The sequence below is a fragment of the Dermochelys coriacea genome, chromosome 7, assembly GCF_009764565.3.
Source record: "Dermochelys coriacea isolate rDerCor1 chromosome 7, rDerCor1.pri.v4, whole genome shotgun sequence".
NCBI lineage: Eukaryota > Metazoa > Chordata > Testudines > Dermochelyidae > Dermochelys > Dermochelys coriacea.
In genome coordinates, this window is record NC_050074.1 from 48275756 (window position 1) to 48296184 (window position 20429).

Below are 20429 nucleotides of genomic sequence, written 5' to 3' on the forward strand. Positions count from 1 at the left end.
GAAATGGGTCGTTTAATGTTCCAATCAAAGTACAAAGATCTGGCAGTAAATATTAGTAATTTGCAGTGTGAGAGCACCAGTCAGGGCCCCACTGTGCTGGGCGCTGTACAGACACGTAGAACTTGCCTATGTTACAGTCTCCCCTGCATGCAGACCCATGCTTGCCAACCCCTCCTCTGAGCATCCACGCTGCAGAGCCACACACGGGTCACGTCCACATGGTGCTGCAGTGACCTGGGTTTGGCACTGGGGTTTCTGGGAGCATAGCCCAGGGTTCCCAGCGCCTCACTAACTGGAGCCATTTTAGGAATTGGTTTGCAGCATATTGTGGGAGAACGTGTCGGCACTTCCCTTTGTGGAAGCGATGTTGGCTAGTGCCAACACATTTTAAGCTAAGGCTCCACATGCTCCATGCTTGAGTTTATTCCAGCCATGGCTGAGTCATGGATCCAGCCCTATTGGATGAGCTGCTCCTGCATGCTGCAGTAGGGTACAGAAAGAGGGTCTGGCAGAGGGTCGGTGGCATTTCCACAGCAGTCGCTGACCCTCAGAAGCTGGTAGCAGGTCTCATTCATGATGAGAGACAGCCCCTGCCCTCAAAAGTTTACAGGCTCAGTGTTTTAAGGATGTAGTGTAGACGACAGGTGGCTATAACAGACAGACGGGGGAGCGCAAGGAAACAATGAGGCCATACTGGTCAGTAGGCTGGGCAGTGGGCACAACACACCAGTGTCCACTGTTTTGCAGGCATCACCGCAGGGGGCAGCATTCTGGAGGAGGACAGGGAGGTACTTTTGCAGCTGTTTTGGAGTTAGGATTTTGCATGAGGTCTTTGCCATGGGTATTGTGTCCTGCTTTGTGCCCCCCTGCCTCCAGGTATGAACCTCACCCTGTGGTGCAGAGCTTTCACCCTGTCGATGTGAGGGGCACTTGGTGGGAAGCAGACAGCCAGTTTTGTGTGTGCTTTTTAAGCAGCAGATAAAGGCTTTCCTAATTGTTTTTAATGGGTGGGTTTGGGGTGAGGTTTTTTCCTCCAAGCAGCTAAAAATAACCTAATCAGGTCTGGCCTTTGAAACCACCAGGGGAGCAAACAGCATCTTAATATGTATGTGTGTGTCAGCAACATAATCACTGCTCAGAATAAAAAAGGGGACGGTGCGGTTGGAAGACTTTAGCATTTCGAGCTCATTAAGCTGATATGATACTGAACGGGGGGGGGTCTTCCTCCCTTTGGCTTTCCAGGAGAGCTAGCACCATCTTCTCTCCCCTTCTTCTTGGCACACTTTCCTGGGCAAGTGGGGCTGCTACAGCTGAGGGTCATTTTCTTAGTGTATGTACAGTGTGCAGTGGTGGCCCGTGGCCAGGATTCGTCACCCAATTTGGTCCACTGGTTGGATCATTAGCTTCCCTGGCCTGGGCCGGGTACTGACAGGGAGTTCTATGTGAATACTGATCCATGCCCCCCACAGCTGAGGATTTTTGCTGCCAATCTGTGCTACAGTACTGCAGAGCTCTGCTATGACATCTGTCGCACTCCAGTCTCCAGGGCATACAAGTAATGCCATTTGCCTTGATATCCCAACTTCCATCACAGAGCTTGGTATTTGGTAGAGGAAGAGAGACTATTCCCAAGCTTCTGGAATGCCTGCAGGCCCAACTGAGCAGCCTGGCCATGTATCATTCACCCTCCATATACTTTGGATAGTGCAGGTTTTTCCCCACACTCAATTTTTGACTGATTTGCGTTGCAGTGTCCCCAGTGTCTGTACAAAGCCAGAAGGAGAGGTTCTGCCATCATAAATTTATGGGGGATAACCAGATCAGTAGTCGCCATGCTCATCAGCTAAGCTGTTGTCATATTATGTGTTATTTCCATTTAAACCTGACGTAACACAGCAATTGGACCTGCCATCTGCTGGAGCCAGTGCTGTCTGCCCCTCCCACCCAGCACCCTGTTTTCCAAAAAGGAAGATGACCTTAACATAGGCAGAGTTTGGGGGCATGGGAAAGCATTGTAACAAGTTCTGCAGAGGATACTGCTCCCAGCTTGCACTCCTGAGGCAGGGAGTCAGAATGTTGTTTATAAACAAAAAGAAAAGGAATACTGGTGGCACCTTAGAGACTAACAAATTTATTAGAGCATAAGCTTTCGTGAGCTACAGCTCACTTCATCGGATGAGCTGTAGCTCACGAAAGCTTATGCTCTAATAAATTTGTTAGTCTCTAAGGTGCCACCAGTACTCCTTTTCTTTTTGCGAATACAGACTAACACGGCTGCTACTCTGAAACCTATCTACAACCTATCCTGAAGGACGAGCCATCGCTCTCTCAGATCTTGGGAGATAGACCAGTCCTTGCTTACAGACAGCCCCCCAATCTGAAGCAAATACTCACCAGCAACCACACACCACACAACAGAACCACTACCCCAGGAACCTATCCTTGCAACAAAGCCCGTTGCCAACTCTGTCCACATATCTATTCAGGGGATACCATCATAGGGCCTAATCACATCAGCCACACTATCAGAGGCTCGTTCACCTGCGCATCTACCAATGTGATATATGCCATCATGTGCCAGCAATGCCCCTCTGCCATGTACATTGGCCAAACTGGACAGTCTCTACGTAAAAGAATGAATGGACACAAATCAGACGTCAAGAATTATAACATTCAAAAACCAGTTGGAGAACACTTCAATCTCTCTGGTCACTCGATCACAGACCTAAGAGTGGCTATACTTCAACAAAAAAGCTTCAAAAACAGACTCCAACGAGAGACTGCTGAATTGGAATTAATTTGCAAACTGGATACAATTAACTTAGGCTTGAATAGAGACTGGGAATGGATGAGTCATTACACAAAGTAAAACTATTTCCCCATGGTATTTCTCCCCCCCACCCCACCCCCCACTGTTCCTCTGATATTCTTGTTAACTGCTGGAATTAGCCTACCTGCTTGTCACCATGGAAGGTTTTCCTCCTTTCCCCCCCCTGCTGTGGGTGATGGCTTATCTTAAGTGATCACTCTCCTTACAGTGTGTATGATAAACCCATTGTTTCATGTTCTCTGTGTGTGTGTATATAAATCTCTCCTCTGTTTTTTCCACCAAATGCATCCGATGAAGTGAGCTGTAGCTCACGAAAGCTTATGCTCTAATAAATTTGTTAGTCTCTAAGGTGCCACAAGTACTCCTTTTCTTTTTACTCTGAAACCTGTGTTTATAAACAGAGTGATTAGCAGGTGATTAAGATAAGAAAGGGCTGTTAGGGTGTTTCCTAAAGTTAAATGATCAGTTCCGAGCTTTGTGAACAGCTAATAGCCCACCTTAATTGATTAGTCTAGTTGGTATCGCAATACCCATTTTTTCATTTTCTCTGTGTATATATATCTCTTCCTACTGTATTTTCCACTGCATGCACCCGATGAAGTGGGTTTTAGCCCATGAAAGCTTATGCCCAAATAAATTTTGTTAGTCTCTAAGGTGCCCCAAGGACTCCTCAGGGTTTTTTGGAAAAAGTAGGTAGCCAAATGATTTTTCTACAATTGTTTAAATTGTTGTACTCAAGAGGTGGTAACAAAGTTACTAATATCTTTCTTTGGGAAGATAACTGATTGTTAGACAAAGGAAATGCAGTAGAACTAATCTACCTGAGGTCAACAGGGCATTTGATACAGTTCCACATGGGAAACTATTAGTTAAATTGGAGAAAATGGGGATTAATATGAGAACTGAAAGGTGGATAAGGAACTGGTTAAAGGGGTGACTACAACAGGTCATACTGAAAGATGAACTGTCAGGCTGGAGGGAGGTTACTAGTGGAGTTCCTCAGGCATTAGTCTTGGGACCGATCTTATACAGTATAACATTTTTATTACTGACCTTGGCACAAAAAGTGGGAGTGTGCTAATACAATTTCCAGATGACACAAAGTTGAGAGGTTTTGCCAATACTGAGGAGGACCTGAATATCATACAAGAAGATCTTAGATGACCTGGAGTAATTATTTAATAGTGTAAAGTGCAAGGTCATGCATTTAGGGACTAACAGCAAGAATTTTTGCTATAAACTGGGGACTTATCAGTTGGATGTGACAGTGGAGGAGAAAGAGTTGGGTGTATTAGTTGGTCACAGAATGACTATGAGCCACTGATGTGGTGCGGCCGTGAAAAGGCTAATGCGATCCTCGGCTGTAGCAGGCAAGGTATTTCCAGTACAGACAGGGAAGTGTTAGTACCATTACACTGGTGAGACCTCATCTTGAGTATTGTGTGCAATTCTGGTTTCCCATGTTTAAGAAGGATGAATTCAAACTGGAACAGCTGCACAGAAAGGCTACTAGGATGATCTGAGGAATGGAAAACCTCTCTTATGAGAGGAGACTCAAAGAGCTTGACTTGTTTAGTCTAACCAAAAGAAGGCTGAGGAGAGAGATGATTGCTCTCTGTAAATACATCAGAGGGATAAATATCAGGGAGGAAGAGGAATTATTCAAGTTAAGCACCAATGTGAACCCCAGAACAAATGGATGTAAACTGGCCATTAACAAGTTTAGGCTTGAAATTAGACAAAGGTTTCTAACCATCAGAGGAGTGAAGTTCTGGAGCAGCCTCCCAAGGGGAGAAGTGGGGGAGAAAAACCTAACTGGTTTCAAGACTGAGCTTGATAAGTGTATGGAGGGGATGGTATGACAGGACTGCCAACAATGGAGAGTGGCCCATCAGCGACTGCCTGTAGCAAAAGTCCCCAACGGCTGGAGATGGGGAACTAGATGGGGAGGTGGTGGAATCTCCATCCTTAGAGGTTTTTAAGGCCCGGCTTGACAAAGCCCTAGCTGGGATGATTAGTTGGTGTTGGTCCTGCTTTGAGTTGGGGATTGGACTAGATGACCTCCGGAGGTCTCTTCCAACCCTAATATTCTATGATTTTATGAGGGTTCTGAGTTACTACAGAAAATTCTTTCTAAGGTATCTGCCTGGTGGGTCTTGCCCACATGGTCAGGGTCTAACTGATCATCATATCTAGGGTCAGGAAGGAATTTTCCCCCGGGTCAGATTAGCAGAGACAGTGGTGGGGTTTCACCTTTGCGTGGGGTCACTTGCAGGCTTAAACTAGTGTAAATGGTGAATTCTCTGTAACTTAAAGTCTTTAAACCATGATTTGAGGACTTCAGTAACTCAGCCAGAGGTTGGGGTCTATTACAGGAGTGAATGGGTGAGGTTCTGTGGCCTAGGTCAGACTAGTTGATCACGATGGTCCCTTCTGACTTCAGTAAGCATATCTGAGTAAGAATGTACATTACAATTTTAAATTTAACGAGTGTCCCATAAGTGACTAGCCACGAGATGTCAGAACACCTTAGTATTAGAGCTGAGTGGGTCTAATATTTATTTAATTTTCTTTCTTGATGTAGGAATTAGATATAATGCTCCTGTCAGATATTTCTAAGTTATTATCTGCAAAAACACTGGAGTTTTCAGTTGCCTAAGCAGCCCCTGGAATCACGGTGAAACTTGCACTCCCCTGATCTGAAATGGAGCCCTTGTGAGAAGGCACAGAATTTGTGTCCGCCGCCCCTCTCCCCCCTACACACAGCTCCATTGGCCTGACTGCAGCTGCCCCCCCACTCCCACTCCAAAATGTAGAAGTCAAACTATACCTGTGGACCTTAGATCTCCACAGCCGACCCACCCATGCTTCAATGACAGTGACAGTTGCTCTGCACACCACAGGGAACAGCCCTCACAGCATGTGGTGCTCAAAACACAGGCTCCAGCTGATGAGCTGTGAATTGTGCACAGAGAATTTGAAGTTTGATGCTGCCAGTCCATCATGCTTCATTTTGCACTCTCTGAATCCAGACCCACCAAACTTCCTGCTGAGGATTCTGGGTAGTGTAGTCCAGCAGGCTGCTTCCTCAACTAGGGACAGTTATTAGAATGGCCACTAGAAGGCATTTAAAAAATCATGTGCATATTATAATTGCTACATAGAGCCCTGAGCTTTCTGTGGGTGGACTGTCCTCCTCCAGTTATCAGAGTAATTTAATCATGGGCTCTTGAGCGGTTCTATCCTGCCCAGGACAATAGATATACACATACATGCCCTATTGTACTTCTCCCATCCCAACCTCGCCCTCCACAGGTGACCCCGGGCTGCGATGCGATGCCAGTCCCTTCCCCGGGTGGGTTGGGAGGCCGGGGCATGCTTCACACTCTGTCTTTGCTCATTGCAGGTATATCCAAGGGGCCTCCTCTCCGAAGGACATGGTGATCATCGTGGACGTGTGAGTGTTGCCCAGGAGGAATCCGTAGGAACCTCCCCTCCCCTGGATTCCTTTTATGGCCAGGGCCTTCTTGTGAAATTCTCACCTAGCCAATCAACAGTCTGCAAATGGGTGGAGCCAGAGTGAGCATGTAACTCCGCCCCTCCCAAGGGAAGGCTCTCGGGGGCTGCTGAGGAGCAGTGGGGTCACTGGTCATGCTATTCTCCCCTCCCCGCCCTGTCCCTGCAAGCAGCAGGGTATTGTATTGCCCACCCCAGAGCTATGTATTGCCTTGAGCCACATCACAAGCCATGCCCCCTCTGCCTCCTCAGGAGCGGCAGCGTCAGTGGTCTCACCCTGAAGCTGATGAAGACATCAGTCTGCGAGATGCTGGACACCCTTTCCGATGATGACTACGTCAACGTGGCTTCAGTAAGTACCACTCTGAGGAGGGGTGAGGGATGGGGAACCCTAGCAATGAGAGATGGAAAACACCCTTTATGTCCATGGCCCACCAGCCTGTGCACTATCATATGGTCTCAATTGGGCGTAGTGCACCCAAATACTGGGACTCGTGGCCCTCCCACACTGTGACACGGCTCACTGGGAGGAAAGTTTCCGGACTACATCTCCTTTGGCTAAATAGCAAACCCGTATGACTCCTGATCAATCCAGACTGCGTTGGTCTTTCTAAAAGAGAGATGTTCTGAGTTGGAATTGCTCAGTGGAGTCCTCTGGCCTGTGCCGTGCATGAGACAATCCAAATGGTCCCTTCTGCCTCAGCATCTAGGGAGCAGGGGGCTGCGTAGCTAGTGATCGGGGAGGCAGTGGATAGTTCTTACAGAGAGAGCGTTTCCTGGACCGTGGTGGGTGCTGGGATTGTTCCCAGATGAGCTGGGCATGGAGATGCTCTTTCTTTTGGGGCCTTGTGCAAGAAATTCAGGAAAATACCCTAGGCCCCTTCAAGCTGCTCTCACCACGTACAACCCCAGTTTGAGGAGAAGTGTGCTGAGGACACCTCTCCACCCCGGTGAGCAACTTCAGGGAAAGGCAAAGGGGGACCCTCCACAGCCAGAGTCTGATGCAGCTCTCTGCAAAAGTGCCCCGGCCCCACTGCCTGCACAGGGGATGGATGAACCGGGAGGGGCACAGCGAAAGTCTGAGCTGCTCCTGAGCCATGTTGGAGTTCAGATTACTTTCTCCTGCTCATTTCCTTTCCCGGGAGCAGGGGCTCTGACACACCATCAGAGGGTCTGTCCTGGCATGGCATGGCCCTGATACCAGTGCAGAGCAATTTCACATGTCCAAAGCACTGAGCAAGCACCCAGAGTTAGATGCCTGTTGTCAGCCCCCTTTGTACCAATGAGAAAACTGAGGCACAGAGAGCTAAAGCCCCACTGGGAGCCAGTGGCCAGACTGGAATTAGAACTCAGGACCTCCCTAGCCCCAACCCCTTGTTCAGGTCACTTCAGCATGAGATTTGGACAGTTCAGCTGAACCTGAAAGGTCCTTCTTATCCTCTGGGTGCCCCTCTGAATGCCCTAGCCCTCTGGGCTTCTCCTGCCACTAGCAAAGTACTGGTAAGGCAAAACCCTGGCCGCACTAGTTCAGGGAGAGGGTGTAGAAGTCTCTTCCCTGCCTGTAACAGCAGGCCAGGATTGCAAGCTGTTCAAGAGTCGCTAGGGAAGGAGATTGGCCATGTGGTACAGCCTGGCCCCAATGGGGTGTTGTCAGGCTCACAGGGGGTGTGGTTAAACTCTCACGGGGTGTGGTCAAACCCTCACTCAGCTAGCGCATGTTATCTTCCACACAGTGCACTCACCTGGGATGCATATCGCACCCACTGCATTCTGCGTCCACCCTGTGCCTGTAGGCTGACTCACATCACCAAGGCAAAGCCGGCACCACTCCCTGCCACCTTCCCAGTTTGGGTTATCCCATTAAGGGCAGAAGGTTGCCCCTAGGGCACCAATCCTACACATTAATAAAACTGTGTCACACATGGCAGCCCCGCACTCCTGGTACTATACAGTATCCATGATTGTTTGGCAACAGGGTAAATTGAATGGCACTAATTATACTGTAACCTTTTTTATTGCTAACCAACACACTGTAATTGTTATGTAGATACTCCCTATAGATAAGTAACCTCAGTGCTATTCTGTGCTATGACAGTGGAACACTTAGCCACTAAATAACTATGTCGTTGTGACTGGAGCTGTGTACGGCGAGGAGCTAAGGAATTGTTATCCAGTAATTTCTCCGTAGAGTAGTTAAATGCCAGCTAATTGCACCCTGCTTCTTAGCTGCAAAAAGGTGCAGCACCTATGGTGCTCAGCCTTGCAGAGGGACAGAGAGAGACTGTGTCACTGAATGTGGTCACTTGTATATGTACCCTGACCCTGATCCCGCACCATCACGACATGCACTCCAATTACTGTGTCACCATGCATGGTTGCATCAAAGAGTCGGGACATTTGTGACTAGCCTGGGCATCGTCTCATCTCTGTCCTCCTCCTCCCCTCCTGCTTGGAGGGTCTTGTCACCGGTCCGTGTGTCTGAGGCCTCCAGCGTCAGCAGCATGAATGCTCCTTAACCTCCTGGGTGCCATCAGACCTGCAGCACCAAGGAAATGACCGTGGTTCTTGGGATGGGGTTGGTTTTAATGAGGGTTGCCACTGGCTCTTTTCCTTCCTCCCTCTCCATCCCATCTCTGAGCCAATTCACCCAGCCAATTCACCTGACAGGCCTTTTCAGCCACCCCAAAACCGCGACTCCCCTAACACCCATCAAAGAGGGTGTCAAAACCAAGTCCAGCATCAACTCCCTGGGAGTCTGGATGACTCCTAGGAGCCTGGCAGCTTTGCTGACACCTTGGAAGAGTTGGTGGAAGAACAAGGACCCTGGAAAACCTTCAGAAAACTGAGCCCCCACCATTCCTGTGGAGATCAGTGGGATTTCTCACCACCTTGGCAAAGCAAGCCCCGAGGCGTATGGGGCCGGAGACATGTTGGTACAGCCGGTGGGGCGTGAGGTCCAGCATGGCAAGATCTCCCTGGTGTTGCCACACAATCAGTAAAGCCAGCTGATGGTTTCCAGTGGGACTATAATAGTGGCTCATGGTGTCACCAGCCTCCAGCACCCAGGAATTAAAGCAACAATTGGTTCGTAGTGACTGAGATCTGGGAAGCAGCTTAGCCACTCACAAAATGCCACAGCATCTAGGAGGAGACAAACATTTTCTTTCTTTCTTTCTATAATGGGAAAAGGGAGGAGGAATCTCTAGTGCCCTCTGCCTTGAATGGCTCCCGCAGCACCATTTACCGTTTCTGTCACCTTTCCCTTCCCTCCCCTCTCCCGATGTCTCCCTGCCTTTGATCGATTGCAACCGACAAAACACACTGTGAGAAATAAATTACATCCTTCCCTTGCCATTTCCCCTGCGCTGGCTTTGACAGCCGGTTTTCTTTGTGGGAGAAGTTCATTGTGGTGACGGTGGGGCATTGGCATGAGAGGCAAAGGGGGGGCCGGGACTTAGGTCAGGCAGAGGGAGACGTATGACTGCATCAGCCTAGCTAGCTCTGGAGGTTTTGTGGCTCTGCAGGGGGTGCTCTGGGATCAGACTAGCTTCCAGCCAGGAAGAGCTCTGGCTTCCTCAGGGCAGAGCAGGATCTAGTTAACAGGATACGTGTGGTTTCCGATAGTCATGCTGCCGACTGGAGTAAGGTACTAGCCAACGGGCGTAAAAGGCTCACAGTCTGTCTTATCCCTCCCACCAGATTGGACACAGAACAGTTTGAAGCAACGCAGACATTTTATCTGCCATGAGTCAGAGGAAATTGTCTCCTAGTCTCCAAGCCCTCCCAGGGAGCGTTAGGGGTCGGTCCAGTGTCCCCTCGTTTTTCAGGCATGTAGATGCCTCAAAAAAAATCTCGTTCACATTCTTTCCATTGCAGGGAAAGAGCAGACTTTGGAGATTCCTCCACAGACCTGCCATTATGTCAGGCACCGCAGGCTAGTGTTTCAGACCTGGGACGGATGCAAGCTGGGAGAGCGCCCCATGGGAACGCAAGCTTCCCCTTGGGAAGGGACGAAGGCCTGTGAAGGACGACTTGCAGGAGAGAGGCGGGTGCCTTCACCTCTTACTTATTGGCCTGTGCCACGCTCCTGATGTAGAGTTGGTATGAGATACAGAGAGTGAGGGATCCCTTCCAGCTGGACCTGAGAACCCAGGCCACAATGTCCGTGTGCCTGTCATAGTGAAGAGGGCTGGCCTAGCCCCCCTACAGTGGGGCAGAGGTGGGGTTCCAAAGCCTGCTGAAGGCAATGGAAAGGCTCCCACAGGTGTGGGTCAGGCCCCTCGCTTGGTAACACAGCCCCACTCACTGAAGCCTCGCATACAGCCAGCTGAAGCAGGCTCGGGGAATCTGCTACTGCTGCCTGCATCTGCATGCCCCAGCACAGACTCATGCAAATTGTGCCTTGGCTATTGGATGGAACACGCTCACGCAGCAACTTCCCGGCATGGATCAGCTGCAGCGACTAAGCCAGGATCTCTGAGCATGAGGCCATACTGCTGAAGTTAAAGGGGCATGTGTGTCAGAGAGAGTAGCAGACTTGTCAGCTTCTTCCATGGCCCAGCCAGTAGAGGGGCAGGAACCTCCACGCTGGGCTGGGTTATGCTCAGCAAGCAGAGTGCTGGGCCCTGCAGGGGTGGCAGGTTTGTTTAATTTTTGGTGGTGCCCAGAATGGGTCCAAGTCCCGCCCCCACACACTCACCTGCCTTTGGCTCTGGGAGGAAGTTTGGGTGCTGGGTATGGGCTCTGGACTGGGACAGGAGGTTGGGGTGCGGGAGGGGGTTTGGGGTGCTGGGTGCAGGAGGGGGTTTGGGTGCTGGGTGCGGGCTCTGGGTTGGGACAGGAGATTGAGGTGTAAGAGGGGGTTAGGGTGCTGGGTGCAGGCTCTGGGAGGGGGTTTGGGTGCTGGGTGCAAGAGGGGGTTTGGGTGCTGGGTGCGGGCTCTGGGAGGGGGTTTGGGTGCTGGGTGCAGGCTCTGGAAGGGGGTTTGGGTGTTGGGTGCGGGCTATGGGCTGGGACAGAGGTTTGGGGTGCAGGAGGGGATGAGGTGCATGGGGCTGGGCCAGGGATGAGGAGTTTGGGGTGCAGCAGGCAGGCTGGACTCCCCCCAGACCTCTTCCCACCAGCAACAGCGAGCTCGGGGGGACGGCCCCGGCACAGCCCCCCCAGCACAACACTCACGCAAGCTCCCCCAGGCTGCTGCTCAGGAGGTCCAGCCAGGATAAGCCCTGACTCGGAGTTGCCTGCCGAGGGTGGGGGCTGCCATGCGCCTCCTCCCTCCACAGGCACAGCAGCCTCCTCAGCCTACCCCCAGCGCCACTCCCTTGTAGCCGGCAGCGGCCGGTGAGGGAGCACAGCGCGGACCTGCAGAGGGCAGCCACCTGCTGCCCAGGGCAGGCAGGGACTCTCAGGGGAGGGGCACGCGGGAGCAGCAAGTGGGGCCGGAGAAGAGACCCAGCCCCAAATATTGGTGAGCTGGATTTGCGGAAGCCCATACAACCACAGGCCCATACAACTCGCCACCCCTGGGGCCCTGTCTCATCCCAGGCTGTCACATGGGATGTGTTCGGTGGCATCACATCTGTTAGAGGCTATGGGGGATAACCCAAGAGGCCTAGATGTTCAGATTCATGTGGGAAGCTCAGCTCAGGCTGGAGAGCAGAGCAGAGGCCTTGACAAAGGTCACAGAGGAAACTGCGACTTCTTGCATGTTGGCAATTGCAGCAAACTCTGGGCTGTGAAGCTACTAGGGATCAGTTTGCCCCAGCAGCCAAGAGATATGATATTCCTGTCAGCCAGAAGGTGACCAGGATGTAATAGTGACCTTCCTGAGGACACCTCTCCAGCTGTCACCACTTAGGGTGACCACACAGCAAGAGTGAAAAATCGGGACGGGTGGGGGGTAATAGGAGCCTATATAAGAAAAAGCCCCAAATATCGGGACTGTCCCTATAAAATCAGGACATCTGGTCACCTATCACCACTGGAGCTCTGAGCTAATCAGGCAGTCAGATGTCTGATGGGCTGCGTGGCAGGGTGGTTCTCTAGACCAGCTGTGCTCCCAGGTGATCAAGGCCTCTCTCCCATTCTGGGGAAGCCCATTCTCTGGGATGACTGAAGAAGCAACATGTCTGGAGCCAAGATTGGATTGCCCCCAGAGCCAAAGGTCTATCATCAGGTTGTCAGTATCATCAGCCGACATGGCTGCAAGCCTGGGGCTCATTAAAACTAGTCCAGCTTGACAGATCAACGGTTTCCGCTTCACAATACCCCCCAGGCTCAGGAGGGGCAGTACATAAATAAGGCATGATCCACTGTAAGCCTGGGAAAGGTTCCCCACAGTGAGCCCTCGGCGGGCATTGGATGCCGTCCATAGAGCGTGATGCTGCAAGGTGCTGAGCACTCTGGTGCTGCTCCAGCAAATCAGGCATCTTAGGTGCCCACCGTCACATTAATATCTAAGTGCCTCACACTCTTTAACATATTAATCCTCATAACTGCTCTGTGAGGAAGGCAGGGCTGTTAGCCCCATTGCACTGAAAAGTACCGGGATGCCCTCTAAAGACACCCACCAGAAGGCAAAGAACGAATTCAATGTTAAGTGTTATTATTCCTTACAATCTTTTTTGTTGGAGGCTTATTTTGGACTCCTGATTTTTAACCTCTTGGGGTTGGCAGTACTGGATTTGTTCCCAGTCTTTTCAGTTCTTTCCTCTCCAGGGTTTTATAATAATAAATAACCCTAATTAGCACTTCTCAAACAGTTTTGCAGACATTGTCCTCGATTCTAGACCCTGCTGTGTGCTGCAAAGCAGTCATGAAGACTCGGCTCCCAGAGCATCCCCAGGGGGCTATTTGGAATACAAGACAAATGGCGCCAGCATGCCCTGGCAGGTTTTGCAAACTGATCAGTCATCGGTGTTCCCCACAGGCCCCCAGCACAGCTCAGATCCTCAGGTGTCTGGACTGAGAAATGTGTCTCCTGTCCTGGCCTTAATATCTTTATGGAGGATTGGTGGCAGCTGCTGACCCCAGCTACTTCCCTCCTCAGCACGATCTGCTCCCAGGACAAGTGATGATCTCGCCCTGGACAGCATCCATTATTGTTACTGATTGATTCATATAGGCACTTAACAGACAAGCATGAAGCCAGCTATGCAGCATGTAGATGAGGGAGAGGGTACAGCAGCGGAAGCAAAATGACTGAGTGGTGAGGCCGGGCAGGCTTCCCGTAGAGCCACCATGTTTTCCCTTCTAAATGAGTCAGTATGTGTCTGGGGGGAGGACAAGGGTGTATGTACAGGCCTTGGGAAAGAGGCTGGTTAGGAGGGACCTGAATAAGGGGAGGGATGGCCCATCAGACTCCCAGGGAGAGGTCAGAAACAGTCTCTGATGTTGGGAAGTCAGCCTGCGTCACCTTAGGGGCCTGCTTTTCATTGACTTCCATTGGAGTTGAGGGGTACTCAGCACCTCTGAAAATTGAGTCCAGAGAGATGCCAGCAGGTCACCCCAAAACACGTGGCTCCCAGAATTAAAAGCCACCTTTGCAAATGCATCTCTTACTATCTCATGTGCCATCCCACTCGGCCTCTTCCTGGTGTCGGCAGAAGGCAGGGCTGGAGCAGCTTGCAAAGCATGGGACCAAAGGGCTGGGGCAGAGCAGAGACAAGCCAGGCCAGCTTGAGGAGGATGTGCTCTGCATGAGCTTTTCTCTTAGGTGGGGGAAGCGAACTGGCAGTTATTGGACTTGTTTTTCCAAAGGATAGCAACAAAATCTGCTCAGTCTACAGCAAGGGAGAGTTAGGTTCAATATTAGGAAAAACATGCATCCGATGAAGAGAGCTGTAGCTCACGAAAGCTTATGCTCAAATAAATTTGTTAGTCTCTAAGGTGCCACAAGTATTCCTGTTCTTTTTGAGGAAAAACTGTCTAACTCTAAGGATAGCTAAGCTCTAGAACAGGCTTGGGAATCTAGGGAGGCTGTGGAATCCCTGTTTTAGGAGGCTTTTAAAAACAGATGAGACAGGCACCTGTCAGAGATGGTCTATCCACAGGCCCCAAGCACAGCTCAGATCCTCAGGTGTCTAGACTGAGAAATGTGCCTCCTGTCCCTGCCTTAATATTTTTATGGAGGATTAGCTGCAGCTGCTGACCCCAGCTACTTCCGTTCTCAGCACGATCTGCTCCCAGGACAAGCGATGATCTCTCCCTGGACAGCATCCATTATTACTGATTGATCTATATAGCACCGAGAGCATGCCAAGTTTACTTGATTCTGCCTCAGCGCAGGGGCCGGACCAGATGACTTCTCAAAGTCCCTTCTGGCCCGATGTTTCCAGGATTATACAGGCTGACCTGTGCAGCCACCACCCAGCGAGATGGCCCGTTGCTTTCTAAGCCCATTGGCCTGGCCTAGTGGGAGTCAGGAGCTGTAGTTGCTCGTTGTCCCACATGCCCTCTCTCTGGCAGGGAAGTAATGAGTGTAACCTGGCTATTTTTGCCAGATCCCTGCCTCCCTATTGAACATTCTGTATATCCAGCAATCTGAGTGCCCCTGCTCTGTCCGTCCTCTCACTCCTGCTTCCTGATGGGAGGTCAGACCTCTCCGTGCTGGAGCATAGTGCAGGACATTTGCTTAAGTGGGTTTGCCACCTTGTGATAAAGCACTCAAATTTCCTGCAGAAATCCTACCCAAAGATGCTCGAGGAAATCACAGCTTTCTCCATGGACAGATACATTCTGCTCTTGGTTACACTCATGTAAATGTCATCTAACTCCATCCTAATCAATTCAGTTCTTCCAGAATTTACACAATGGTAACTGAGAGCCAGATATGGCTGAGTGATTAATTGGGCCCTGACTTTCAGCAAATGGGGAACGAATCCCACCTCTTTCTAAAAAGAAAAGGAGTACTTGTGGCACCTTAGAGACTAACAAATTTATTAGAGCATAAGCTTTCGTGAGCTACAGCTCACTTCATCGGATGCATTTGGTGGAAAATACAGAGGAGAGATTGATATACACACACACAGAACATGAAACAATGGGTTTTATCATACACACTGTAAGGACAGTGATCACTTAAGATGGGCCATCACCAGCAGCAGGGGGGGAGGGAGGAAAACCTTTCATGGTGACAAGCAAGATACATTTCTCACTTGGGGAGATAGTTCCTACCGGTTCTCACTCCTTTTCCTCCTCCTCCCCCTGTCCCGTGCAGGAGCTGTAATGATTTTCCGGTCCCAGAAGAAGTTGGGGGTGTGGAGGAAATGGGCAGGAAATGCTTTCTCAAGGCCTTGAGCATGAGCTCACAGCTCTGTTTGGCATGTGTGAATGGCTGATAGGGTAACTAGACAGCGTCAGGTTTGGAATCACCAGGCTGATCCTGGCCCACTCACTGTCCCTTTTATGCCCCTTCTGGCAGCAGAGAGGGGATGGGAAGCTGCCCTGACTGTGCAGCTGGGGATTCTCCAGAGGTGAGTGCACACCTGGCCGCCCTACAGCATAAAGGGCACTCCAGTGGCAGGAGCACACTGCACTCTGAAAACCCCGTGCTGCCAGGGGACAGTACACCGACTCCTCCCTCCCCTTCTCAGCTTTGCGGCATGCTGCTCCAGCACATCTGAGGATCTGGCCCGATAGATTGTTAAGAGACCCATTTTCTATCGGTCTCAGGTAGTTATACAACCCTCGTCACCAACGCATCTGAGCACCTCACAATCTCCAGTGTATTTATCCTCTCTCATCCCTGGGATGCAGGACAGGGCAAGTGTCCCCATTGTACAGATGGGAAACTGACACACAGAGAGACTTTCCCAACATCATACAGTGTGTCTGTGGCTGAGCAGGGAACTGAAGCAGGGCTAGTCACTGGACCATCCTGCCTGTGTAACCCTGGTTGCTAATAACCCATCAGACTAAATCTGAAAGCGTTTTCAGACTCTCAGAGTCACATCTGGGCTGTGTTCAGCTCCTCACACAAGTGCTGCTGCGTTTGAATCATGTTTTCTGCGTGCTTTTCACTCAGCTTGGAGCAATGAAAATAGGCTAGTCAGGTTTGCTGTGGCTTCTAAAAAAAGAACAAGGAGTACTTGTGGCACCTTAGAGACTAACAAATGTATTAGAGCATAAGCTTTCATAGGCTACAGCCCACTTCATCAGATGCATAGAATGGAACATATAGTAAGAAGACATATATATATGTACAGATAAGTTGGAAGTTGCCATACAAACTGTGAGAGGCTAATTAATTAAGATGAGCCATTATCAGCAAGAGAAAAAAACTTTTGTAGTGATAATCAAGATGGCCCATTTAGACAGTTGACAAGAAGGTGTGAGGATACTTAACTTAGGGAAATAGATTCAATATGTGTAATGACCCAGCCACTCCCAGTCTCTAATCAAACCCAGGTTAATGGTATCTAGTTTGAATATTAATTCAAGTTTCAATTCATCAGTTTCTCTTTGGAATCTGTTTTTGAAGCTTTTCTGTTGCAAAATTGCCATCCTTAAATTTTCTAGTCAGTTTCACTTCCAGGTTCTCCTGCATTAGCCCGGTACTGCCCTGTCTGGGTCACAAGGGCCATGTTCAGTTTTAAAAAAAGAAAAGGAGTACTTGTGGCACCTTAGAGACTAACAAATTTATTTGAGTATAAGCTTTCGTGAGCTACAGCTCACTTCATCAGATGCATTCGGTTTTTCCACCGAATGCATCCGATGAAGTGAGCTGTAGCTCACGAAAGCTGATGCTCAAATAAATTTGTTAGTCTCTAAGGTGCCACAAGTACTCCTTTTCTTTTTTGCGAATACAGAGTAACATGGCTGCTACTCTGAAACCTGTTCAGTTTTAAGGAAGCTGTTTTTTACTGGACTGTTTGTTTAAAATGGGAACATTTCTAGTTGTCTTAGCTGATAAGTATTGTTTTTACTAAGCCTAAATTTTAGGGTCTAAAATGTTCCTGCCAGTGTCCCATTAAATGAGAGTGTTATGGGCTGAAAGCAATATGATAAGCAAGATTATATTCCTGGCTCTTTGGAAATTACTGGTTTCTAGGAAGGTGATTATAGTATTTGATTTATTGCCCCTTTATTCTCCTACTCATTTTCTATCACATTTATCAAAACAGAAGCAGAATGAGAAAATGTCTGTCAGATTGACAATGGGAATTTTGCAGTGGAGATACTGCAGGGGTGAATTGCTGGATTGGTTTGTTATGATACTGTCCAGAATTTTCAAACTTGGGTTCCTAAATCCATATCTAGGCTCCTACATAAAAGTGACCTTTTTTTCAGAAGTACCAAGTCACTGCAGCTGTTGTTGAAATCATTCAGAACTACTGTGTACAGCACCTCAGAAATCGATTTAGGAGCCTAATTATTGATTTAGAGTCTAACTTCAGGCACCTGGGTTTGAATCTGTTGCCCAGTGTTTTCATCTCTAGGTCACAGGTTTTACTTTGTCCTAAATCCAGGTGCCTCAAGTCACTGCCAGCTGATGGCTGCTTGGTGGCCTGTGTGAAGTGAGTTTGTGACCTCAGTGCAGCTCTCAGGGCTGGATCCAAGGCCCAGGGAAGTCAGTGGAAGGACTCCCATTGGGCTTTGGAGTAGACACTCACCCACCCCCCAGTGACTAGGTATCCACAAAACACACAAACCCCCTATCCGCAAAAAGAAAAGGAGTACTTGTGGCACCTTAGAGACTAACAAATTTATTAGAGCATAAGCTTTCGTGATGCATCTGATGAAGTGAGCTGTAGCTCACGAAAGCTTATGCTCTAATAAATTTGTTAGTCTCTAAGGTGCCACAAGTACTCCTTTTCTTTTTGCGAATACAGACTAACACGGCTGCTACTCTGAAACCCCCTATCGTAACTAGCACTAATTGCCCCACACCCCTTGTTGACAATCTCAGCAAAGGCGATAAGGTGAAAATTTGCCCAAAGACTGGGCTGTCTAGAGGAGATTGCTGCCCGGCAGGCATTCTCCAGCAGAAGTTCACAGATAAGCTTCCTTGGGAAGGTCCCAGAGTTCCTTTATTACATGACTGTATTCTATAGCAGTGGGCCAGATCTGCAGGGCACCACAGCACTGCTTGACCCAGCTTCTCTGCCGCCTGCTGCTTGACTAGGCAAGGCTCCTCTCATCTCCCCATCTCTGCCAGCCACAAGCTGTCACTCCGCTAGCTCCCCATTCTGCCCATGCCTGCAGGGGAGGATGCCCAGCTCTTGGAGATGTTGTGGAAACATTCTCCTGGGTCCTGCAGTACGAGATGCTCCCTGTTTCTATCCGGGATGGATTTTTGACTCTCTGGTGCGTGTGCCCTTTATTTAGCTAGATTTATGTCATTACAGGCAGCGTATTGGCACTTACACTGCTACAGATCCATCCCAGCCACACCAGGTACAATGGCAGGCGAAATTATTTTTAGGACAACAGGGACCGTGAGCTGGTAGATGTCCCATGGAGAAGCCCTATAAGTTATGAGTGCTGAGCGGTGCCAGGAGCTGTGATTTATATCCCACTAAGCATTTGCCATGGGGAAGGCGAGTCTTTGGTTCTCCTCCTGTCTCCTCTCCCAAGCCGGTTGCCTTTCAGTTGGGGATTACAGCATCGCTGCTGCAGTTCCCCCTCCACCCCTCCAACATGCTGTGATGCTCGGTCCCTTTCTCTCTTTCTTCCTAGTTTAACGAGAAGGCAAAACCTGTATCCTGCTTCAAGCACCTGGTCCAGGCCAACATCCGTAACAAGAAGGTCTTCAAGGAAGACGTGCAGGAGATGGTGGCCAAGGGGACAACTGACTACAAAGCCGGATTTGAGTACGCCTTTGACCAGCTGCAAAATGTAAGTCTGGGACTGGGAGGGGGGCTTTAGGACTCAAACACAGGGGCTTCCAAAGGACAAAATCCTGGGCAGTTCCAGGACTCAGACTCTTTGGTTTTTGGGGTGGGAGCTCCAGGACCTCCTGACTGGAGGCTTCCAGATGAAATGCTCAGCCTCTGAGCAGGAGGCTTGGACCATTCACTGCCAGATGACTCTGCAACTCATAAGCCTGGGGACTGTGTTCAATCAGTTGTTTGCAAGAGGCTACCTCCATCTTCTGACTCTGTGAACTTCTCTCCTCTTCACCTGGGTATCTCAGCCTAGTGGGGAAGGTCCTTGCTGTTATCGTTTATTATTTGTATTATCATAACCCATGGGAGCCCCCATCATCACCAGGACTCTGTTGTGCTAGGTGCGATACAAACACAGAACAGAAAGACAGTCCCCGCCCCAAAGAGCTTCTGTTCTAACACTATGGCTACACTGCACACCGGCACGTAGGATACACATAGCTACTCATCACAGTAAAAACAGGCTTCCTCCACACTGCAGGGTGTAGCTACACGCATCAGTGAAAGGCTCTGGCAGGGGGAGGCAGTGGGGAAAGGCTGAGCTTTTGGTTGCTGCCTCCCCTCTGCCAGAGCCTTTCCCCACTGCTGGAGTCTTTCCCCGGCAGTGGGGTAAGGATCAAGCAGTGGGGAGACAGGACACAACGCTACTAAAAACAGCAGTGTAGATGGGAGGCAGTGCTTGAGAGAGTATCCTCACATCCTTCAGGCATGTTTTTACTCACCTATGATGTGCCTCACCATCTATACTGCTGTTCATACTCGTGCTAGCTATATACGCGACACGCCACCGAAAGAAACGTGTCGTGTTGACGTACTCTAAGTATAAGACAAGAGACACCAGCTGGATACGACACATGAGGAAGCACAAGGAAACCAGGAGACGATGCTGTCGAAACAGACCTTTTGGAAACAGGAGATTCTCCCATGGCCTCTGCCTGGCAGCTGGACGCACTCTAGCCTCACAGGGAAGCCTCCATGTCTGGAAATTTCCCTCTCAGAGTCTCAGGTCAGCCCTTCCGTTCCGAGCTTCCGTGTCTTTGATGGGATCCTCTTCCAAAATCCATTAGCGATGGGCTGGAGCCCATAGGTCCAAGCAGCCGCCAAGCCATGGGAATGTCCGTGTGGGTCCCAGCGTGGACCTTTGCTCTGTAACATGGCTGATCCTTCCTCAGACCAGAGATCTTCAGTCCTTCAGG

The 20429-nt window shown here is 49.7% G+C and overlaps 1 protein-coding gene across 3 annotated transcripts in view; it reads left to right on the top strand.

Annotated features, from left to right (window-relative positions):
* CACNA2D2 (calcium voltage-gated channel auxiliary subunit alpha2delta 2) overlaps positions 1-20429 on the top strand; it is a 630338-nt gene that overhangs the window by 526020 nt on the left and 83889 nt on the right. For all 3 annotated transcript variants that reach the window (XM_038410728.2, XM_038410729.2, XM_038410731.2), the window contains exons 9-11: positions 6237-6287; positions 6599-6698; positions 19025-19183. In XM_038410728.2, coding sequence (XP_038266656.1) covers positions 6237-6287; positions 6599-6698; positions 19025-19183 — 310 coding nt within the window. The remainder of the gene's footprint in view (positions 1-6236; positions 6288-6598; positions 6699-19024; positions 19184-20429) is intronic.